This window comes from Struthio camelus, chromosome 12 (genome assembly GCF_040807025.1).
Source record: "Struthio camelus isolate bStrCam1 chromosome 12, bStrCam1.hap1, whole genome shotgun sequence".
Lineage (NCBI taxonomy): Eukaryota > Metazoa > Chordata > Aves > Struthioniformes > Struthionidae > Struthio > Struthio camelus.
The window spans coordinates 25,541,643-25,565,732 of NC_090953.1; the positions used below are offsets into that span (position 1 = coordinate 25,541,643).

The 24,090-nt window shown below is 50.4% G+C and overlaps 1 protein-coding gene across 2 annotated transcripts in view; it reads left to right on the forward strand.

The window, feature by feature from the left end:
* TRIP4 (thyroid hormone receptor interactor 4) overlaps positions 1-23,850 on the forward strand; it is a 37,805-nt gene extending 13,955 nt beyond the window's left edge. For both annotated transcript variants that reach the window (XM_068957958.1, XM_068957959.1), the window contains exons 10-13: positions 170-294; positions 1,522-1,613; positions 18,615-18,717; positions 23,567-23,850. In XM_068957958.1, coding sequence (XP_068814059.1) covers positions 170-294; positions 1,522-1,613; positions 18,615-18,717; positions 23,567-23,634 — 388 coding nt within the window. In that variant the 3' untranslated portion in view covers positions 23,635-23,850. The remainder of the gene's footprint in view (positions 1-169; positions 295-1,521; positions 1,614-18,614; positions 18,718-23,566) is intronic.
* The last annotated feature ends 240 nt before the right edge of the window (positions 23,851-24,090 follow it).

A 24,090-nucleotide genomic window follows, 5' to 3' on the forward strand; every position in this document is an offset into this window, starting at 1 on the left:
CTCTCTGTAGTGCTGGCATATTGCTTGAGTTTATATACTATCTTCTTTCTTAGGGCAAAGCTTTGTAACAGAAATTGCGTAGTGAACTGGAAAATCTATAAACTGGAAATCTGTCCGTGCAGGATTTCTGGCGAGATTTAAGTTCTAAATTCTCCTTTGTTCTCCCTAGGGTGGAGGGCAGGACCTGGTACACCTCTCATAGAGGGAGGCTATGGATAGCAGCTACTGCTAAACGACCTTCCCCTCAGGAAATCTCTGAACTGGAGGCCACCTACAGAATGCTGCTCCGGAAAGGTGAACTTCTCTCCTTGGGCCTTTGTAATATTTGGTACATTGAGCCACGTAATGAGCGGTGTCAGAAAGCCCTCTCTGCTGAGCAGTTATTACTGCTTCTCTTTTTAACCTTCTGTTCTTGAAATTCTCTTCCTCCTTTCTGCATTTCATCAGTTGAATGGGCACGGAGGCAGATTTTAACTCCATCCTTTTGCTGGTCAGATACTCCAAGCACAAACATTGGCAAATTGCACCTGACTTCAGTGGTAACTTTTGTCAGCAGAGGACTTTATTCTGTTCTGGGCTCAAGCAACAAGATATTGAGCGTGTGCTTGTGTGTGTGCGCCTGCGCCAAGTGGCTGATGTTTCAGTCTGTTTACAGTGATGTTAAATGCTTTTCATATGTTCTGACCTTGTGAAAATCGGGCATGAAAAGCTGCAGGCTCCCAAGAAGATGTTATTCCCTCTCTCATGAGGGTCGGTGAATACTGGCAGCTGCCACACTGCACACCTGTTAGTATGGTATTTCTGCATATCACCCAGCTTAAATGTCATACAGCAGGATTGTCTGCTCCCTGATCAGAGCAAGGAGCTCTTCCTGCGCTGTAAGACGTTCTCTCGGAAGCTAAGCAGTGGAAGGTATATAGAATTAGTTCTGTCAGCCTCCATCCTGTCATGGTGAAGTTCCTGAGCCTCATACTGTTCTTGGCTCTTCCTGTTCATTTGCTTTAATGTGCAAGTTCACTTTGTGAAAACCTCTTACTATGGTTGGAAGCAAATGAGCACTTTGATCTCTTCTGGTCTTCATGGACAGTTGACTGTTGCTGTCTATGGCTAACAGGGCAGATTGATCACTGAAGATTCCCCGCTGAGCAGTCCAGCTGACATTGGTAAAATAGACCATCACAGTTTGAGAGCACAGCACCCTGATCAAAAGCACCAGCCCTGCACAGACGAGGCTCAAGATGTACGAGTGGGGCTGTGTACACCCTTTGCCTTTATCGTCACACATCTAGCTTAAGTCAGAGCCCTAGTGCCAGGCTCACCTGGGCAATGTGCTCTTTCCCCATACTTAGGAAGAGAACTACAGGGTTTTAAATTGTTTCATGCTTTCTTGTGGCTCAGAACGAGGAGAGCGCTGAGAGAGGGAAGCTTGTGTTCCTAACCAAGGGCACCTGGATGCCAGAGGACTCCAGCTATGTGGGGGGCGTGTGGGCACGCTTTTAAGATGTTTTTCTTTCGATGCAGATGTGGAATTTCCGAGTGATTATCCCTCAGGGTGCCTCCTAGGCTGTGTGGACATGATTGATTGTTTGTCACAAGAGCAATTTAACGAGCAGGTGAGTACAGCAAATAAGCCTTTTTAAGCTGGTATTAGCCAGCAAACTTTTAAGGTAGCGTTTCTCACTTCATGTGATGCTCTGGAGAGGCCATTTGAATAAAGATTTTAAAATGCAAAGAGGGAGGACACTGATACCATATATGCTGTATGGCTAGCAAGAGAATGCATTTCAGCAATGGTGGCAAGGAGCCGTGGACTAGTATAGATCAAATTCATGGTCAGCCTTTCTCATAGTAAGATAGTCTTGTTGAAAATAGTTTTCTCGCATGGTCTCAAACTCTTTTCAATAAGCTTTGTTGAGGTGATGTTTAGGACTCGTATCTGTTTAACTAAGTCAGCGCTGGCTTGGGAGACTGTGCTGTAAGGGCACTCGACAGCCATTGCTTCCCTAGTGGCATGGACAGATGTAGCACTGGAACACTCTGGTTGTGGTGAACTGTGGAAGACAGGAAGCTACAGCACATTAATGTTGTATTCCTGTTTTGCATCCTCATTTGGCAAACTCAGGAGCTTACGTCTCATCTGGATGTGACTTCTAAAGCATAGATAGTTTCTATAGAAGTTAGATATAGAAGTTTCTATAGATAGTTTCATAGAAACTTCATGGGGTCCAGATAGAATTTCTGCAAAGTTTTGCTCAGCCAGGCAGCATTTTTTGCTCTCACTAGCTATAACTGTGCTAATCTTCCTGTCTCAGGAAGTGAGATTCCTATCTCGGGAATCTCTGGATTAGGAAGTGCCAAGAACCTGTTTGGCTGCTGTTGGAGAGTGGTGAACAACTCCTTAAGCACACCCAGAAGAGACTTTGCAGTTACTGCAGAGGTATGTGAAGGTGCCAGAAAATTCTGCTCAAGACTGTGGAACCACTGAAAGCTGCAGTGATGGTGGTGACAAGCCACAGTGCATCATCCCTGGCCTGTAGTGCTGGCTGGATCAACTAGCCCTGTCATAAGAGAGGCCTTGACCCAGGCAGAGCTCTGGAGGGAGGGTGCCACCATCTAGGTCTGGAGCTGCAGGGAGTGCCTAGTGCCTCTCCCTGGAGTTGGATGTCACAGTGGCCTCATTGGTGGTATTTGTGCTCTGATTGAGGCACTGAGTTGCCAGAAGGAGGAGCTGTGGGAGGGGCTGAGCACCCTCCCACCAGAGAGAATGAAGAGGAGAGCAACAGGATGTTTGCAGAGACCCTGCAGAGGGGAGAGTCTGAGCCCCAAGATACAGGGAAAGAGCTACAGCTAGAGGCTACACTTCAGCAAACAGTGGATCAAGACTTCCAAGGGCTTAAGTGGGCCCCTTGCTGAATGAAGCAGATGATTTGGTGACAAGGGACACGGATAAGGCTGAGGTACTCCATGCCTTCTTTGTCTCAGGCTTCACCACCAAGATCTCCCAGAGATCTTATGCTTAGAGGTAGAGTTCAAGGAGGAGAGGAACTGCCAGTAGTGGAGGAGGCTTGAGCCAGGAATCTTTTGAGAAATCTTGACTTATACAAGTGCATGGGAGCTGATGGGATGCATCCAAAGGTGCTGAGAGAGCTTGCAGATGTCTTTGTGAGGCTACCCTTATCTTTTAAAGGCTATGGAGGTCAGGGGAGGTCCCCGATGACCATAGAAAGACAACTATTACATCCATCTTTCAGAAAGGCAAGAAGGATGATCTAGGGCACTTAAACCAGTCAACTTCACTTTGGTCCTTGGGAAGTGCATAGAGCACTTCCTTTTGGAAGCCATTTGTGGGCATATGGAGGAGGAGGAGGAGACTGGGAATACCTAGGGCTTGTTGTGCCTGACTAACCTAATTATCTCCTATGATGAAAACGTTAGAACGGTGAATATCTTTTACCTTGTGTTTAGCAAGGCTTTCTGTGCAGTTTCCTGCAGCATGGGTATATCCAAGTTGGGACAGTACAGTCTGGGTAGGTGGACTGCTGGAGTTAAAAACTGGCTGAGTCATTGGGCTCAAAGTGCAGTGATTAATGGTTCATAATCTCCTTGGAGGCTGGTTTCTCAGGGGTCTCTCCTGGGACTTCTCCTATTTAATATCTTTAGCAGTGACCTGGAGGGGGAGATGGAGTGCCCCGTAACAAGTTTTTGAATGCCACCCTTGGGAGCAGTCAGTACGCTCAGCAGCAGAGCTGTCATTCAGAGGAACCTGGACAGGCTGGAGGAAAAGGCTGATCTGAAATTCCTTAAAGACCAATGCCGAGCGCTGCACCTGGACTAATGCCCTGCACGGATGCTGGGGAGCAGCACTGCTGAAAGAGCGCTGGATATTTTGGTAGCCAGTGAGCTGAACGTGAGCCAGCAGTGTGCCCTAGCAGCAAGGAAGGCTAGCAGTATCCTGGGCTGCATCGACAGCAGTGTAGCAAGTAGGAGGAGGGAACTGATTTTTCCCCTTTGCTCAGCACAGGTTAGGCCACGTCTGGAATACCACGGCCAGTTTTGGGACCCTAGCACAAAAAAAGATGTTGATAAACTGAAGTGAGTCCAGCAGAGGCCCCCAGGATGGTCAAAGGGCTGGAGCACAGGCCCTGTGAGGAGAGGCTGAGGAAGAAGGCTTTGGGGGGACCTTCCACTACCTGCAAGGAGGTTATGGGGAAGGCAGAGACAGGCTCTTCTCTGCAGTACATGGCAGAAGGACGAGAGACAAGGGTCATAAATTATAAAGAGAGGTTTCAGTGTGACTTAAGGAAAAAATTTTCCCCAGAAGGACAGCCAAGCATTGGAGCAGGCATTGCCCAGAGAGGTTGTGCAGTCTCTACCTATGGAAGTTTTCAAGATCCGACAGTCTGGCCTGATCTGAGGGTCAGTTGTGCTTTAATCAGGAAGTTACACCGAATGAGTCTGTGATGCTGTGAATGACTTTATGCCCAAATTCTGGGGCAGCCGTTTTCTTCAGGGTGTATTTTGCTAACGTATGAGGTTTGCATTTAGTACCAAGCAAGGCATGGCTGTTCTCGATGCTGTTTCATGGGTATGCACTCCACTGCCCTCTGCAGAAATCAGGTTCGGTCTGATGGGAACCGCTAGACCCTGGTATGGAGGTTTTTATAGTGAAGAGAACGTCTTGTGAGGCAAAATAAATTAATTCCTCGGGACAGAGGACTGTAGCCTGGGGGAGCATGCACCAGGGCAGTGAAGTGCCTTCCTGCTGTGAAGGGTTGGAGAGGCATTAGCGATTCGGGGTTGTTTCTCGTGAGGTGCTCTTCTAGCCTTCCCAAACCTGTGAAGTTCTAGCAAACAAGTCACTAGAGAGATGGCTGGAAACTAGAGATCAAGAGAGTATTTCTGATTCTGTTGCATCTCTTTTCAGTCCCAGGCTGTCCTCTTAGGAAGGGGGAGAAGTTAGAACATGAGCAGCAGAGGGAGCTTTGGGACTGGAATACAGCAAAATCTGCAGGAGTATTTAGCCTTTGTATGGGAGCAAGCCTAGGGAAAGGGAAGAGGAAAGGACACTGGGGCCAGTGCAGGATTTTTTTCAGTACCATCCATTGATTTCCGGTTAGGTTTTACATGGAGATTCTCTTCCTCCTTCCGCTGTTTATATTAGCACTGGTGGAAAATATGTCCTGATGTCTAACAAATAATTTTCTCTTTCTGACAATTCCTTCTCTTCCTTTGCGGATGTGTTCTTTAGATGTTGGTAAAATGGCTGTGACAGCTTCTTACGATCTTGAATGTGAGCTGTAGATAACTAGCTTTTAATCTTCCCATAGAGAAACCTCACAGCTGGCTATGTTCTCTATAAATTCTTCCCACTTTGCTGACACTATTTGTCTGCAGAGGCACTTGGAAAAGAGTAGAGTATTCCAGGAGCACTCTTATAGGCAAGAAATTTCTCTCTCTCAGTGCCACGATGCCATGGCACGTGCAGATTTAAATCCCATTGGCTTTTTGCTGCTCCCGTGTTGCAAAATGTTTATGGTTCCTGATTTGTTGTCTTTTTTACAGTGTTTTCGTAAATCTCTTTCCCAGCCTCACTTTATGCAGCGTTCATTTCCCTAACTTGAAAGGCTGACTTCAGAGATCTGAGCATCCTTCTGAAGTCGGTGGTGAGCTTCTGTTTATGGGAGAATGTACGTGTTGTTGGACTGTTGGGAGCACCAAGTGCATCTGAAAGAAACTGAGAATGATTCAATTGTGAATGCTAGGAAGACCAAAAGGTGTGGAGTGCCAGCTCAGAAATCTGAGTTGGGCCTCGCTGGGCGTAGGAAGTCCCTTTAGCTTACACTGATGACTTAGCGCAGGTTCATCAGCAGCTAGCACCAAAGCTACTTGTTAGCAGTGTAATCCATTAATTTCTTGGCATGCAAAGAGTATTCCTAGCTTCAGAGGAGACAGGAAAGGAAGATGTTGTTTTCCACTGTCTGCAAATGAAATGGTTGCCTGTCTTGCTCAGTGTCTTTTGATGATGGCCGTGCCTTTTTCATTAGCCACAAAAGTTTGTTTTGACTCTTGTGACTATTTTACCTGTGGGCAAGGGAGACTACTTTTCCTGCTCTGTCTCTCCTGTCACTTGTCTGTTATTTGCCTGTCCTTTTGATGCTGAGATCCACTCCCTATTTAGTACTGTCGGCAGATTGTATTTCCTTGCTGTTTGCGTCTTGCGTCAAGTTGCTAATGAAAACGTTAGTGGTGCCCTGCTGGTATTTTTCTATCATTATCATCATTTAATATTTTTTTACAGTTGGGCTCAAAAAGTAAAATCAAGCAATGATGCCCTGTTTTGCTGAATGCTGCACAAACAGTTAGACCAAGTCCCTGGCCTGAGAACTTGCTATATGATTAAGGGCTAGTTATTTCTTGGAGTTATTACTAGACTAGATTACTCTGACCTTATATAACCCCTTCAGCAGGGTCAGTCTTGCAGCTCTCCCGTACGCACAGTATCTGAAGACTTACTGACTGCATTGAAGTTGTTTTCAGGACTGTGGGAGAAGTGATGAAAGAACAGGATCTTATATGCAGGAGGTGGCAGGGGGCAGAGGAAGATGTTATCTGAGGAGAAGAGGTGTCCTTGTGACTAAAATCAGCATCACATCAGGTAGCATTGCCCTAATCTGGGTTGTACTACTTATTGTACGGACTAGGTAAATCAGTTCCTCTGGGTCTCTTTTCCATGCGTAAAATAAAGATTCCCTGTCACCCATGATATACATCTAATTTTATTGCTAAAAGCTGTGCTGTGATCCTTGGATAGAAGGGGCTTTAGGAGCACAAGTTATTGCCCTGTAGGAAGGTCCGACCATGTTACTGAGTGTAGCTTGCGTTGCCCACGAGGGAACGAAGCCAAAGCTGCTTTCTGAATGCAGCCCGCTGATGACAGCGGGTGGTTAGCCGGTGCCAAACGATCCCTCTTGTGTGGCTCTTAAATCTCTGTATTTCCAGTTGAGTTTAAGACATCCTGCACCTCCTTGGAGTGCGTTCTGGGCTCATTTCCTTCTACTAGTGGCAGCCACCCAAAAGTGCTGGTTCAGGTCAGAATGATCCCTTTGTTATGCTTTTCTGCGCTAAAGGTGACCTGGAAACTTTTCCCTGTCAAGATCTGAGCGTTGACGACTGCTTTTCCTTGCTCCGGGCTGACGTCACTGACACCTCGAGCGGAGCAAGGAGCTGCCTTTCTTTTCCTGCATTAGGTGTCAGTGACTTCATCAGTGGTAACTGGGGAAACACGGGATGGTGCAGGCAGGGCTTGGCAAGAGTCTAAAGCAAGCACAGAGCTATTTACATTTATGCTGTTTTCATGTGCTCTGAAGTCCATGGTCATTTTGCTAATGATTTTGATCCGAAAGACTATTGTTTTAACTGGAAAAAGAGTATTTCTGCTGAAGCTATTTCAGCAGTTGGTAGGTGTGTTTGGATCTATTTTGAATGCAAACACACACTGATGTCTGGATGTAGCTATAATCTTGGATTGAAATATCAGGTAATTGTGTTTGACGGGAGTAAAATGTTTATTTTTCACATCTAGGTGATCACTTAGTGTCATAAATGTGCACAAGGGAACATGTCTAAGCTATTTTTGTGCCACAAGATTGCAACCGTCTTTTAAATAGGCTCTATCTTTCCCTCTCATGGACATTTAGGTTTAATCTCTTGTCCTCTTCTTCCCTCCCCAATGGAAATAATGCAAAAAATGAGACTTGAGTGCCAAGCATACAGGAATTATTTAACTTCTCAGATAGGAATGAAGAAACGAGGGTAAAAATATATATTTAGAATCTAGAAAATGCCTTTTCAGTTTAGAGGATCAATAGCACGCTAATAATCTTTACCTAGGTAAGACGCCAATGAGAAAGAGAGAAACAGGAACACATATATTGAAGAGTACTTTGACGAACAGTAGAAATGTAGAGAGATTCAAGTATTAGTTTTTATGCATACCTTCTCCCAAAAGTAAAGGCTTCCTCACGCAGAGAGCAAGTGAGACAAATGCCCATTGTGTAGTGATGTGCCATACTGTGCATGTCGGCAGGGGACGTCCTTGTTGACCTCCCCCCCCCCCCCCCCAAGGGATGATCGCCTTCTGATTCCAGAATCTTAACTTACCACACCTTGACGAATGAGTGGTTTTTTTTTTTTTTTTTTTTAGCAGGCTTTTACGGTTTTGGAGACTAGATCAGATTGCTGCAGAAAGGAAGTTTATCTAGGTGGCTGTTAATGGTTGCAACCAATAGAAAAGCCTTCGAACTTTATGGGTCCCCAAATTCTCCTACGCTGAATTTGTGTTTCATGTGTAGCCTGAGAAAAGATCAGGTGGTACTGGGCATTAGTCTGGCTTGCAGGGACCTACAGGTGATGCATATCTGTATTCAGTTTCTCAGTGTACTTCCTGAAGGCATGAAGTACCTCTGGTTCTTGGTTAGAAAAGTAAAGCAAAGTCAGTGTGCAGCTGGTTTGGATTACAGACAGTAAGAGATGGGAGAGTTTTTCCGTATGTGAAGTGCTTTGGTTTTCAGCAGAGACTGTTCTAATACTCCAGCTGCCTTGCATAAGCCAGCAGGTTTACTGAGGCCACAGCTCAGTCTGTTAAGATGAAGGAGAGATTGTCACTTGATGATGATTAATTTAGGAATGCATTAACATGCCAAAGAAATCGAATGATAGAGGCTAGCTTGCCCTCTCCTCTGGTTTCCTAGACCCTAGGGAAAAAATGAAGCCAAGGCTGAAGCATATGACTTAATTAATGATGACTGTGGACTTAGCCTCTGCTACCATTTTAGCAAGCTAGTCAGTGATATGGGATTTTTTTCCTTTCAGATGTGGTCACTGATACTTGCCTTCTTCTTGGTGTTTGGTTTTTATTAATCCTGAAACCAAGGATTTGATAAAATTGACCGCAAGCCTGGCTGCTGCTCACGTGCCCCATACCTTCAGTTTCCAGTTCAAGCTCTGTCAGGTTAAGCTGTGATCAAACTTTAGCTGGAGACCCTAAATGGTGAGGCAGCTGGCAGCTATGAAGGGCAACTGCTGCAGTAAAAGTACAAGTGCCCAAGAACTACACTTGCTTAAGCTTTCATCAGCGTGTCGCTGATTTCATAACCCCAAACAGACCAGTCGGTCGGACGCGTATCTTGGTTCTATCACACGTTTGACTGTGAGAAATAGCACAGCGCTCGTGTGATTGAATCAATAGCTAGAACCAGCAGCCTGCCTCTGGCATCGCTCGTCCTCGGGGAACAGCAGCAAGGGTCATCGTGGAGAGTAGCGATTGCCAAAAGAAACCAGGGCAGGGATGTGGATGCCTTATCTGCGCAGAGCTCTATTCACCAAAGTTAGGTTTTTCAGAGTTTGAATTACCTTGGCCACCTGCTGAGTTCCTCTGTACTGTAGCCTTGCTTTGAAACTCTGATTATGAAAGGACTTTATGAAGCTGATTGAAAATCCCTGTTTCTAGCAGGGTGCAGGCACTCTGGGTTGCTTGAGCGGGAGCAGGTGCCCAGTCTTCCCTCCTCCCAGTTGCCTCTTTCCTCCCTGTTGCCATGTTTCTTCTGGCCGTGTGAGCCATGGGGCTGCATTGCCCCTTGGCGCGGGAGTATGAACGTGGTTCTTTTCGCTGAGCCTATTACACTACTGAATATTTTTCCACGTCCACCCAGTTTCCCCTGACGGTCGCCAGTCGCTCTATAAATGTCTCAGGTCCTTCTTGCGCCGCTTGGAGGTTTACCATGGGCGGGTGCTTTCTCAGGCTGGGATTTGAGCCACAGGCGGGTGGTGGTGGCAGTAGGTCCTGTGACGCAGGCAAGCTGCGTTTCTGGGAGAGCAGAGGAGGATGCAACATGGCGTGTGTTTGCTGGCACCGCTGAGCCCTCCAGGTCTCTTTAAGGACCGGAGCCCTGGCAGATCGTTCAGTGTTTTAAAATCAAGTGCACCAGAATGAGTTTAAATATTAAATCTACATTTCAAAGTCCTGTTACTACTTATTAGGTTCTAATTGCTTCCCCTGCCCTTTGAATCAAAGTACAGCTTGTGGTGTAGAAACACCACTCGACCTGCTTGGAGCTGCGAGGCAAAGAACACCCACTGGATGCGTTAGACTGTCCGGGGGAAGGATGCTGCAGTGATCCCAGCCTGCCTCCCCTGCTGCGTCTGGATCTGGCTGCGTACTAACTAAGCATGCGAGGGGTAGAACAGACAGCAACTGACAGGCATCGCTGTGGGAGGAAGGGGAAAGGAAGGCAGGCTAGCAAAATTCCTCGTGCATCCTCATGAAGAGAGCCTATGCCAGCACATTATCTGCCAGCAGCAGATGTAAGCTCTCAAAAACAGCAGGGAGGATGTTGACTGCAACAATGCATCAAGGCTGCGGTTTGTAACCTCAATAGTAAAGGCAGTTAACTTTTTTTTTTTTTAACAAAGACATTTTGATTGCCAAATCCATAACCATTAGCAGCTGTGGTTTTGAGCTGTTCCTTCCTCACACGTTGCAGTCTAGACCTGACAGGCTTTCAAACAAAAGTTTGGCTGCTGGCTTTTGTTTTTGTTTTCTGGTGAATCTGCTTTTTTTTCTTCTGCCTCTTCTGTCGATTTGGATTGAACATCACTGATTATCCGTTTTCTAACCCAGCCTGCCCAGAACGGCTCCACTGCTGTCGATGCGATCTTCTGTGACCGAAGGCTCTGGCCAGCACAGGGTAGAGTTCCTTGGCTGCCCATTTGCAAGACTGCAGTAATAGATGTCTCTGCCTCAAGTTAGAAAAGTTGGCATTTCTAGAAATTTGGATCTACTTGGGGATTTCTGTGTAGGAAAATGGTCTGTTTGTAGCCAAAAGTCTGTTTGGCCTGCGCTAAGACAGAGGGAATAGGTCCTTAAAAGATGATGGCTGAAAATTTGCTCAGAGTTGAAAGTGTGATGCAAGACCATGTTGTGAGGGAAATCAAAAGTTGAAGTAAAGCACTTGGTGCTCTGCAAGCACTTTACATAATTGGGAGTCTGATTCAGGTCCAAGTTACATACATCAGTGGCAGAACCTGGATCTCCTGGCTCAAGTGATGCTTCTTTTTGCCAATTGGGTGTCACCTTTGCTGCGCGGTTAGTGCAAATGTGCCCTAGAGCACTTCACAAGAAGGTTGGATTGGGATGACTGGCTAGATAATCCCCAAAAGTGAACCTCTGTGTAAAGAGATGGTAGAGACTACTGCCGTTAGAACAGCAGATGGGGAAAATATGCTTCAGTTTGACTGTCCTTGGAAAAGTGAGTAGGAAGGACGACGCTTGGGCACAGAGGTTCTCTGTTATTGGAGGATGGTCCTGCACACTGTGAGTAAGAGTGGGTTTTTTTTTTTTTTTCCTTGACACTAAATAATTCCTACCTGGTGATGGCCCAGGCCTGAGCACAGACCGTTAACTGAGCTCCAAGCATTGGAAGAGCTTTTTTGTCTGCAGTTGTACTTGAGCAGTTCTTTGGCAGGCCATGCGGTAGCTGCAAGCAAGATTGAGCCAGGAGAACCTGGGTTACTGCTGGTGACGCGTGAACTGGAACTGGGGGATTTGCAGAACTGGCAGCTAAAGAAACCTATCTCTACTGAGGAATTCTACATTTGAGGCTCAGTTGCCCTGAGGCCAGGAGAGACCCCCAGCTGCCCAAGGGCAGCATCCTTGAGCTCACATTTTGGGATAGGTTCTCCCCATATTATCAAGAACAGCTCCTCGCTTGCCACAGCCTTCAAAGCGGTGAGCAGATCCAGGCAGGTGCCGCTCACACAAGGAGGGCAGTCTCGTGAGCAAGGGAGGCGAAACAGCGATGTCTTGCCCAAAACCATGTAGTAAGCCACTGGCAGAGCGGCTCACTCCTCTGTTGCTGCTTTTGCCACAGCTCTAACATTGCAGTGGTGAAAAAGCCAAGGATCTGGCTAAGCATCATCCATGTAATTTTTTGGGGCTGCAGTTCTCCTGAACCTCGCTTGCACAGGGACTGCTGTCCAGGTTGCAAGTGTTACCATAAATGCCCCTGTTTGGCTGCAGCACCCCTGCTGCTTGCCAGAAACTACCGACTTTCTTTTCTCTTTTGCAAACCACTAAGGAAACATTTTCTAGCTGGATGGTGAGCAATTTCCCTCAGGAGAGGAGGAGAAAATGGCTGTTTAGTAGTTAATTACCTGTTATGTTAGTCTGACAGCTATGAAGCTTATGAGGCATGAAAGAAGAGTGGATCCGCCTTTGCCACAAATCATGAAGAAAACTGGGTGAAGTAAGGTGCGTGGAGGCCAAACGCACTCGCAAACCTCCCGAGCCTTTCCCTTCTCCCAAGCGTGCCGTTTGGCCCTCGCGGTCGTCTCCTGGGGAGCGCTTCGCCTCCTGCTCCTCTTCCTCGCGCGCAAGCCAAGCGGCTTCTCGTAACTCTTGGAGCAGTCGTGGCAGAGCCCCGTGCGTGTTTTTGCCTGCTGGGGAAGGCTGATTTATTGCTGCGCGCAGGCCTGGTTACAGCAGCCCTGCTCTTTCAGAGGGACACCGTCTCTGCCAAGATTTTTTTTTTTTTTTTTCCTGAACACTTTTTACGGTGAGGAATAATCTAGCTCTCTTGCCAACACATGGGCTCTGCTTGCTTTTATTCTTTCCAGACAGTCTTGCTTTCCAGTGCTGCCTTTTTTATTGTGAAGCTCTTAGAGAGCAGCGGGGAAACGAAGGCCAGGGCTCGAGCTGGTGTCCTGGACCAGCGCTGCCTGGCAGAGTTCGCTCGATTTCCCATGTCGGACTCCAGAGAGGCACGCCAGGAAAATGATTCAACCGTTTCCATTATTAACTTTACAAAAAGTCGCCATCCCCTCGACACAACCTCCTTTTTGTGGTTCGGCGGGGCATCCGAATTCGCCGCCCTGGCAAGGCGCCAAGGCCACCCCGGACGGCCATCAAACGGAGCAGATGGCAGCTCCCGCCGCCGCCCTGCTGAGACTACAGGTTCCAGCGTGCAGTTCTCCGCGGTGCTCGGGCTCGGTCGGCTGCGTGCCGGGGCCTGCGTGCTCTACGGGCAGCGCCGCCGTGTTCGGCATGAGTGCAGGAGAGCCGGCCGCATTGCAGAGCTCTGTAGGCCAGTCTGCGTTGGAGGCATGGAGAGGGAAGACGCTGGGGTTATTTCTCCCTGGTATTTTTAGACTTCAGTCTCTTTTGCAGCATTTGCTTATTTCCTTTGCCCTTCGTGGCTGGAGGCCTTAATAAGACCGAGAGTAGCTTGAAAGGTCACTTAGTGAAGCTGCCGGGGAACGTTTGTGCTTTGTGCTGCGCAGAACCTCTGCTCCATCGCACGCGGTGCCTTTGTGCCTTCCTTGGATTCACCGGAGCAGAGCTCATCTAGTTAGCGATGGTTTTGCTCCCCTGGCACGTTTGCCTGTGGTCGTTTCAATCCCCTGCCTTCAGTTCAAGGTATTTGGGATGAAGCGGATGCAGCTTATCAGAGAGGGATGAAGAAATCAAGGGTAGGAGAGCACGGAGCAGGCTGGCCCAAGGGCAGCCTTTATGGGTTCCCAAGGAAACGGCGTCCAGACCACTTTGCCTGAAAGGTAATCAGCTCCACGTGGGATCTTTGTGAGGGACTGGCGAGAAGAGAGAAATGAGAAGAAAGAAGAAATATCGTCTGCAAGGAAAGAAAAGATCGTAGGACCTCCCGCAGAGGAAGGACAGGCCTGAAGTCCGAACGGGTTTTGTGCCCTGATGGTGGGTGCAGGGGACCCAATCCCTCCGCAGGTGACATGGCCTTGGGGAGCGTGACGCACGGGCCACCCCAAGCACTTGGGACCCAGGAAAACCAATATCCACCTTTTTCCACTGCTGAGATAGGAGCTCGGTGCCAGCTATGGGTACCTACCCCAGTGGTGTTACCAGTGATGCCTGGGGAAGCCTGCACGGCCCCAGCTACACCTGGCTGCAGGCTTTATGCAAACCAAGGGGAAAAAATACTTACCTTAACTGGCAGTTGAGGGGAGAACATAGCCCCCTGTAAGCCAGGCTTCAGATGTTGGAGAAGAGGGGGTTGTTTCTCCGCTGAGCCCGAGCTGGCTTCTCCCCTCCTTTGCTCTTTCGCTGTGGGCTGCCGAGCGGCGAGGCTAGACAAGCTGGTGATGGGAGATGAGGGACGGTGAAAACAAAGTGTAGGGAACATTCATTAGCAATTATCCCTGCCTGCAGCCTGATTGGGGTGGCTGCCGGGGACATCTGATAGCCACTTAATGTGTGTTCAACGCGCTGGCTCCGGAGAAAGGGCGGGCGCCGGCGAAGCCGGTGGCTGGCTTTCCGCGGAGCCCAGTGCCGGGCTTGCCTTTCCAGCTTGTACTCGGATGCTCCGTTTAGCCTTGAGCGCTTTCTGTGCAGTAAGCTGCCTGGAGATCCTTTTTCTTTTCCTGCTAATCTCTTCACGGCTTGGATCTTACAAACCTCTTGGGTGCAAATTGAAGCCCCGCTTAGCCGGCTTGCAGAGCTCGGCCTTCACATCTGCGTGCGGCTGGAGCGAGCAAGGAGGGCCGTGGCTGTGCTGACACAGCGCTACGGAGAGCGTGCGGCGTGCTTTCGGCCGGCGTGCGTGAGCAGCCGCCTCACCTGCAAGCCGTGTACGTGGTGGCAGGAGGTCTGAAAGGAGACTGAATCGTTTTTTGCACTGTAGTTATGTTGTATGACCCTTTTCTTAAGAGCTTTCCTGCTCATCTGCAGATTTGGGAGGGGAGATTTTTTTCCTGCTGAGGCCCTATCTGGTCTCTGGTCTTTATTTGTTTTATTTGGAGTTTTACTAAAGAAAATGGCTGTTGTAGGCCCTCAGTACTGCTGATAGCCTCTGTCTTCTCACTCTGGCACGTTAGACTTGGCTTTTGGCCTTTCACTACAAGACTTAGATTTGCAGAAGCACTGATGAGCCCTGTCTATGGGGTGTAGTAGTCAGGAGTAAATGTTTTCTGGGCTTCCTAAACTTACTGCATGGTAGTCCTTGACTGTAGAGTGACTTGGCTGCCTCTTACAGTCCGAAGCAGGACTATTGAGGGTTTGGTGATCTGTTGATCCAGAAAAGTTGTGCACAGTTGATAAAATCAGTAGGACAGAAATCCCGTTGCCTTGGGGAAGTGTTTCTGGGAGAGAGAGACTGGGAAGAAATTGGATAGAAAGAATCGCGTACAACTGAACAGAGCGATAACTTTCTCAGTGTGACCGACAGGTGCAAATGTCACGAAAGGCCATCCACATTTTAGTTCCTAAATGCCAAAGGCACTTTGAGGAATGTTTTTTTTTAATCACTAGGCACTTAGGCAGCTTTGAAAAATTTAACGGAGATAAATGTGTTTCATCTCTTGGTGCCAGTGTCTCTGATGAGAGCAGAAGTCAACCAAGTAGTTGCCCATAGAAGAGGCATCTTTGGAGCGTGACAGGGAGATACCAATTTCCTAGTGCTGAGTTAGGCTGTAGAAAGAGCCGTACAGGTGGAGGAGTGCTGTTCTGCCACGATACCTGATGTCATCCTGTTGGTATCTAGACAAGGTTGTGTGGCATTGCCTGTATAGATAAAATTGGTAGGTATCTACAGAGGGCTTCATCGTATTGCTCATCCTCAGGAAGGTGAACATGCATGATGATGCGAGAGGATGCTGCTTCGGGGACTAAATAAAAACAGTGAGAGATTTCAGCTGGGAAATATTGGCACCTCTAGTGATCTTTAGGAATGAAGTCTATAGTGGCAGTTTCTAAACACATTAAATAATGAAGCTAGTTGCAGGTGTACTGGGGAGAGGCTGTGCTAGTGACGCATCTTGTGGCCAAAGAACGTTTGGCCCTTTGTTCAGTTTGCAGGCGGTGGTTTCAAGAGATGCAGTGGGCACATCTAATGGCTCAGTGCTCTCTGAGAGGAGTACCGATTTCCTGCTGCCTCTGGTGGCATGCTGCTGTCGCTCGCCTTCTTCCAGCAGCGATGCTCACTGGACCCTTCTTGGAGCTAGTTTAGGCCGTTAACGTGGCAGAACGCGGACTTCGTGAAAAACCTCCCGAATTGGACCACTAGTTGGACCAGTTGGACCACTGAGTTGAATTGACTTGTGGAAGGGACCGGAGAGTCCCAGGGATGTGGCTGTGCAGCTGGGAACAGGGGACGAGCGGAGCCTGACCCTTAGATGGGCTCAGCTGCTTGTGAAAATGCAGCCCCAGTTTCCCCACCTTGGTGCATCTTCTTGCCACTAGGCAGAGGAAAGGGTTATGGCTTTTTCTCAGCTCCAGCAGACGGAAGTATCCTGCCTTTGTTGTTCACCAGACCTGGGTAAGAGATTTCCTGGGTAAGGACAAGGGAAAGCCTTAAACATAGTGACTTGACAGGGGACTCCTTCCCTGCCCCCTGGGAGTGAGATGCCAGAGGAAGGACTGAGGCTTTTAAAATGTACGACACTGAGGCTGAACAGATTTGGCATATGTACCGAAGCATACCCTGGGAAGGGAGATGAAAGGCTGTAACATAGAGGAAGCCTCTAAAAGAAGGGTCAAAAGAGCAGCATAAACCCAAGCCACAGCTGTGGCATCCATCTCAGCCTCGAGATTGGATTGAGCTTTTGGAGCTGAAGGTTTGATCCTGGTCCCAGGTGAAATCTGCCTGTCAGTGGAGGAACCAACCTGTTACTTTCACTGCTGATGCCTGGATACCTGGTACGGGGAAATTCCTGATGAGGAGGCGGTACTGTGATGGCCAGATCCAGTCTGTGCAATGGTGCCTTACTGGTTGAAGAGGGCAGATTTGGGAAGCCGCTGTACTCTAGGCGGCAAGACCTCTGTGGCACATCGGTCCATGACACGCAACTTTGAAGGAGTCACTGACTGAACCATGGATAGTGGTGTGGGGATGAGCAGCTTCTGTGACCAGGAGGTTTTGACTGTGGCTTAGGCACCACAGCTATACTGTGTCACCTTCAGAGGCCGTGCTAGTGCGGGAGCTGCTGGCTAAGCCGGATCCCTGACTACGGAAGGGAGACCAGCCACCCGTGTAATACTGAGAGCAATGAAGCAGCGCCAGGATTTTGCGGTCACCAGGCGTTCTGGTGACACCGCGCCTGGCGTGTTCATATTGGCTCTTTCCAACCTTTCCAAATCCTCCCTCCCTGCAGAGGGGAAGTGAAAATACTTGGCATCAGCAGGGAGTAGTGGAAAGAGGTTGAGTAACTTGGCTTAGCAAAAAGAAACCTGTCCGACCCCAGATCAGTAGAGCAGGGTGTCTGTGCGCTAGGCGGATCAAGTGCAGCGCGCTCTCTCCTGCTGCAGGTGTTATGCAGAGCAGTTAAGTGCATATACGTCTCTTGCTAGGTGAACGTGCCCCACACTCGTGAAACGAGGGGGCTGGAAACGCTTTCCCAGTTGATCCAATCCTAGTGTCAGGCTTCTATAAATCTCCCCTAACTGCTGGCAGCGCTGCCAGACCCTGCTACAGCACAGGAAAAGCGGGTTGCTCCCGGCTCTGCTCTCTGTGCCCAGCTGTTTCAGGGCAAAGCCAAACTCGTCTTGGCAGATCAGTGAAAGAGGGAGAGCTTTTCAAACACTCAGCCTAGAAGTCATTTGTTAGCAACAAATGGGGGATTTGCCAGGACATACTCCTCCATCTGGTCCCGCATCCTGTCCCAAACAGCAGCCTCTGTGGATCTGCTTGAGGAAGGTAGGGGGGAAAAAAGGCATTTTTCCCATGGAAAGGAAAGAGCTTCCTCGATCTGCCTGAACAGGGTCTCCTGGGCTGGAGCACCTCTGTGGCGTGCCCTAGCTTCTGCGCCTGGAGGGACAGCCAGCCATCTCCGTGTGCATCTGTCAGCACAAGGTCTGCAACTAATGGATATGGATACTCTTCCTGTATAAATTCCCCAGTGTTGTCATCACAGGGAAACCTCCCTGTAGACTTTGCTCTGCCAGGGTAGAGCTCTCGTTGGTATGTCCAGTAAAGCCCTGTTTTCTGTTGGTGGCATTTGGCCCTTTACCCCTTAGATGCAGACGGTTCTCTGGGATTGTGCGTTTCGCAGCAGGACGGGGTGTATTCTCTGCAGCTACAGGGAAATCTCAAAGTGATTAAGTGCAACTGTTTGGACTGAGCTCATATCTGCTCCGTTGGGAATAGACGTGGATATATCCATGATGGACAGCTGCTTCATTGGAAGAGGTTGCTGCCTTTTGGATGGTCGTCATCACGCTGGGTCTGCCGGCTGGGCTATTCCAGTCGAGGTCCTGGCGTGCTCAGGGAAGCAGCTCTGTGGGCAGACTGGAAAAGGCAGCAAGCTCTGGCAGAGGCGTGATGAGAGGTGACTTAGCGAGGGGCTTTCTCTGTCCCTCTGACAGCTGGATCTGCTGAGGTGGTCTGGTTAGGGCCCAAAACTAGTTTTTACCACTTCCCTTTAAAGCTCTAGAACTGGCCGAGGCTGAACTGGTACAACCAGTGTCTGTGACTGATCCCTTAACTAATGTTTTGTCTGGAAGCCCTTCCTTTTGTGCTGTTTCTGGGTGTTGAGTTCTTTTTGTGCCTGCTGCAGTTTCTCTGACTTTGTTTTTTGTGTGTGTGTGTGTTTCACAGTATCCGGATTTGAGCCAGGAGTCTGGGTCTCCATTTGTCTTTATCTGCACTAATCCCCAGGAGATGATTGTGAAGTTTCCCATCAAAGGCAAACACAAAATCTGTAAGTAGTAAAGTTTCCGCAGATGCCCCCCTTGGCCTTCCTTGCCTGCTCTCATCGCCACCTCTGCTTGCCTTTGCCATATGAGTTCACAACCTTTGCCCCGTGCTCTTTGATCTGGAGGTGTTTGTTTAATGATTCAAATACATCTGTAATATTTTTGCCTTCAGTTCCCCTTTCCCCAGATGTTGCTTCCTTCCAAATACATGCCTCTTCCTGTCTCTGCAAACGCTTGGGAGCCAGAGTGCTCACATGCTATGAGGAAACACATGTCTGCAGCCGATCTGCTTCTGGCGTGAGCACTCGGAGCCTGGGTCAGGATACGAGGCGCGAGTCTCGCTTGGCCCTCACAAGAGAAGAGGAACGTGGCGATTCTCGGGCCGAACCGTTCTGGTTACTTGCTGTCCTTTCAAAATCGTGCGCTCGCCCGTCGGGAGGCGAGGGCTGGGCCGAAGCAGCAAGGGCTGCAGGTCCAGATGGAGGTACCTCCGCAGCCGAGCTGCGGGCTGGGAGGATGGGATGTCCTGGCAGAGCTCGCAGGGAAGCGCTACAGCATCTGTCCGCGCTGTGCTTGCCAATGTTGTTAGTCCCTTTTATGAGCCACCAGCCCTCCGCAGGCTGCCAGTTATTCCTGCCCGCTGCTGTAAAAAGAATGGAAGATGGATGCAGCAGCTGGGGAGTCTGTAGCCAGCTCCATCCTTATTAGCAGCTTCCCCACCACACAGCCTGGGGAAGGCACTGTACATGCTTTCAGGGGATGTGAAAAATTAATTTGACAGGCTAAAAGCAGCATAAGCAGAAATAGTCCTGGCTGTTTGTTTAGCAGAGCTGATGACTGGGTTTTCTTTCTCATTTGCAGCCTGGTTCTCTGGGAGCAGTTATCTGGCAGCGCAGGAGCGGCAGGATTTCTCGGGGCCGGTTAATAAGGCCTTTTGAAGCACAGTGGGGTCTTTTTCTCTCTCCGCTCAGGCAGAGGAGCGGTGCCCTCCCGTGGCTTCGCTCTCTCCTCGGGCGTTCAGGGTACGCCTTCCCTGCGGTGGCAGCGAGCAGGTAGAAGGGCAAAACAATTTGCTTTGCTCCCTGGCTTTTGTAGCAAGATCTGGGAGGCGCGTTCGGCCGATGGCCGAACCCATAACGCTTGGTGACCTGCAGAGCTCAGGTGAGGGCTCGGGTCTTGCCAGCGCCACCGTCCTCCCCCAGGGACAGGTCTTGTCCAGCGTGCTGGCGAGCAGGCGAGGCTGCGCTGAGTTATTTAGGCTGGAAATGTCTTTGCTGCGCTAGAACGGCCTCATAGCTGCTGTGCGCTGGGATGGCTGCTGTGTCCCCCCCTTTTTCAGCCGCTCCTTGCTCTGGTTCAGGCCGTCTCCTGCCACCACGCCGCTTCCCTGTCACGTCTGCCTCTGTCGAGCTGGCTGCGGGGAAGGCTGATGCACGCCGCGCGAGCGCCGAGCGGCTGACTTCTGCGCGGCTGCTTCTCCGGGTGTGAGCGCTCCCTGTCCCCCCCCCCCCACCCCCCCCCAATCTGTCACATCATGTCCTTTGTGTTGTGACAGTTTCCTGCTTGGAGAAGGATCAGTCTAACAGCCTGGAAGGAAGCCGGCTGTGCTGGCGGCTGCCTGCGTGTCCCGCTCCCACTGCTGGCCTTGCCTTTCCTGGCCTCCTCCTGACAAGATCTGTCACGAGAGCGCGGGAGCAGCAGCGGGGAGATTGTGGAGTTGCATGTTCCCCTCCGGGGGAGATGTAGTCGTTCCAGGTCGCGCAGACAATATTTGTGACAGATGGGGGAAGGAGCAGGGAAGCCTTTGACCTTTCCTTGTGGTAACACGCTGTTTTAATCGGAGCTGGCTTCAGATCTAATACAGTCAGAAGCATAACTCTCCATGCTGGAAGTAGAGCAGGGAGGGAGGCACCGGCTCACGTCTCCACCTGAGCTCGCTGGCCTGCCCCAGTCTCCTTGAGTCCTGGCTCAGTCCCTGACAAAATGCCAGTTTGTCTTGTTGGGAAGCCAAGCCGGAGCGGCTTTCGTTGCCAGATAACAGCATGGACCTCACCGCAATGACATCTGAATGCCTCTCCGCTGCAAATTAGTTGTTTCTAGCAGCCTGGGGAAGGAGAAAAGTAACACAGCTTAATTCGCTGCCAGGGTTATTGTTTGCATGGAAGGGATGGGCACTGCTTGTGTCATGTTTCTGCCGCGGCTATCCCCTGCTTAGTTTTGTTGTGTGAGGACAAAGCCTGTCCCTAGCTCTCGTGGGAGAGCTCCTAACATCTAGGCAAAGCTTCCCTGAAGCCCCGCTTGAACAGCGCTGAGAAACCACCCCGCCCCGAGCAGCCGATGGCACCGCTGGCCTGGAAGAGCACCGAGGTGTGGGGACGTGGAGGCGGGAGATGGGACGTGCCGTGGTAGTGACAGCGAGATGAGAGTCCTTAAATCATTGAGCGTAAAGGGAAGGCGACCCCTGGGGCTGTCGCCTTATTTTTGTCCTTTTCCTAAAGGTTACTGCTGTGACGTGTTATCTTTGCCAGCTGACAGAGCAGAGGAGCCTCTTGATCAGGGCTGGGCACCGGGAAAAGCCGGCAGGCAGTGTTAAGCACGGAGCTAACGGCTCCAGATGTGACAGAGCTTTGGCGGTGGCAGAGCAGAGCATGGAGTGAGCGTGAACTCGCTGCCTTTCTCCTGCCCAAAACCCCACTGTGGTCTGACGCACCGCTCCTGGACAGTCTGGCCGCGCAGGCTCAAACTTGCTGGGTAGCCAGTCACTTGCCGTTTCCATCCATGCACCCTTCTGAACTCTGCAGCTCACGGCAAGAACGCTGGCTGAGAAAAACACTTCAAGTAATGTCCTGCTTTGCCCTTCCTGTTGGCCTGAGTTTTAAGTTTTTGATATATGATGGTCGCAATGCAACGTTGGAGAGGGTCCCAGACACCCTGCTGTGTCCTGTGAGCTGCAGGTTGGGAACTGCTGGGCCAAGGCTTTGGTAGTGTCTGGTCCCTGCTCCCAGTTTCAACCCCAACCGTAACTTCTCATTTCAGAGTTTGCAGAGCTATGGTGAAGTGACTTGCAAATGTTTGCTCGCATCTTTTTTGCATATCTTATGGTTTCTATGCACTGAACTTCCTTCTGGAGCACAGACAGGAGCCTGGCTGACCTGAAGCTCAGGTTAAAGGAGGGGAAGACAGTTTCGGGGAGACTGGGATAGCTGTCCTGGTGAGACATCCCAAGCAAAGCAGTTTTGAAATCTGCCTTTTCTGGGGAGAGCAGCGTCAGGCTCTTGCTGGAGCTGAAATGAGAAGTTTTCTCAGCTTGAAGATACTCTCGCTCCTCAAGCAGAGTAGGCGATTGACTAGTTAGAGCTGTTTTCTCTGGGCAAGTGTCTGCTTCTTGTGGCACACTGGCTTTTACTGGCAGTTTTTGGAGCAGTTTCTGAAACGGGACCAGTTTGGAGCATAGTGGGTGAGTGCTGCTCTGCTCCGAGAGATCCCTCTGCTGCGCTGTGGCTGGGCTGGAGCGACGTGGCTCTCCCAGGGACCGCACTGCTGCCTGCGCAAGCTTCCCCAAGGGCTGTGCTTCACCCATGAGGTGACACCAGGCTCAGTTCCCCAGAGGGATGATGCTAAGAGACGGATACAAGGCACCTGCCAGCTCTGGCTCCCTGGCTACGTTTCTCTTCTCCAGCAACCAGGGCCTTCCCACCCCTGAGCCATCTCTGGGTACAGCTGCTGCCTTTCCTTCTCCTTGCAGTCCCAGGCAGCGTGTTGGCTGCCTGTGGGAAGAGGATGACCCGGGCATGACTGCGGCGAGCTCCCCGCGTCTCTCCCAGAGGGCGGGCAACTGCCTGCTGACGGCAAAGCCCTCTCCGGGAGGCTGGCTCTTTGCCTTGCCACCTCGCGTAAGCTCATCTTCCCTTTCTTCCTCACCCTCGTGAAAGAGGGAGCTTTGAGTGGGGTGTTTTGGCTGGGAAAGCGGGAGCATCCGTGCTTTGGAGAGTTTGGGGAAGGGCAGGGAGAGGAGGACGCGGCTGCTTCTCTGAGTAGCACCCTCCCGGCTTGCTCTCAGTGCCTGGCTTTTGGCCTCCTCTGGAGAAGTTGCCCGAAACAGGCTCCTTTTTAAAATGTCACGTGCTTCTGGAAGCACGTTGGTCGAGGGCCATGAAGCCTGGTGGGCCAGGAGGAGGCAGCATTCGCTGCAGACCCCGCTGGAGTGGCCAGCTGCGGATGCGAGAAGTGTCTGGGCTCCCAGGGGTGCTGCTGTTCCTCTCAGCCTGCAGCCCTGGAAGCCGCCAACCTCGAGCTCATTGCAGTCGGGGCAAATCCCGTACTGGCCGGGAGGATGCGTGTCCCCAGGCGGCACTGCTGGCCCCCGTCGCATTATTGCCCCCGAGCTGGGGGCCTGCCCCAGCGGTGCAGCAAGTCCTGCAGCGAGCAAACGCGTTAGAGAAACATGTCTCCGATGCTGCGTTTGAAGGTCCCCCCGCCTCTCCGCAGGCTTCCTTCGAACGTGTCGACACACATCCTGCGGGTGAGCAAAGAGATCGCTTTCCTCCCGGCAGCAGCAGGAGCGATGGATGTTAATTTGCTCTCCTCCTTGCTGAAGCCCCCCCAGCGTCTCTTTGCTGTGCGGTACGCGCTGCCCCCAGCTCCCCGTGTCGCGCCTGCGGAGGGGAGCTGTGGTGGCTGGAAACGCCTGGCTCCTCAAGCACGATAATTGAATGTGACAGGAACACACTAACTAGGAGACCTCGCTGCCTCCAGCTGATTTGCATTGCAAATAGCATTTAAAAATAAAGAGTGATGAGGGCTTTATTTTTTTTCTCCCCCCCCCCCCTTTCCCCTTTCTCCCTGCCTTTATAGGGAAACTGGATTCAAAGATCCATCAAGGAGCAAAGAAGGGGTTAATGAAGCAGAAGGCGATGGTGTGAGCCGTGGAGGAGCAGCGCGACGTTCCCACGCAGCCCGCAGCCTGAGATCTCGCCACTGCTGCGCTCGCTGGGATGCCTGGAGGTGCCAGGATGGTGCACAGCTCTCTGGAAAGCAGGTGCTCGTGGGAAGAGGGATCCAAAAGTGCTGTTAGAAAAGCTGATCTTGTTCTATGCATTGTATTCAAAAGTCATTAAAAGGAGAAATGTTTTCACCAAGCTCTTTCCCTGCCCAGAAGCTTTCCAGCCCAGTGCTTCCAGGAGAGTCATGCACTACAAAGAGGGGTGGGTGGGAAACAAAGCTGACACGCTGACAAATTCACTCAAGCGCTGGCATCTGCACATCTCTGATGAGTGCTGGCCCTGCGAGTAGTCCCAGGACTAGTCCAGAGAGCTCACTAGCAGCAGCCAGCACAAGCTCCAGCCAGAGTCTTCATCCGTCTCAGCAGGTCAGAGCTG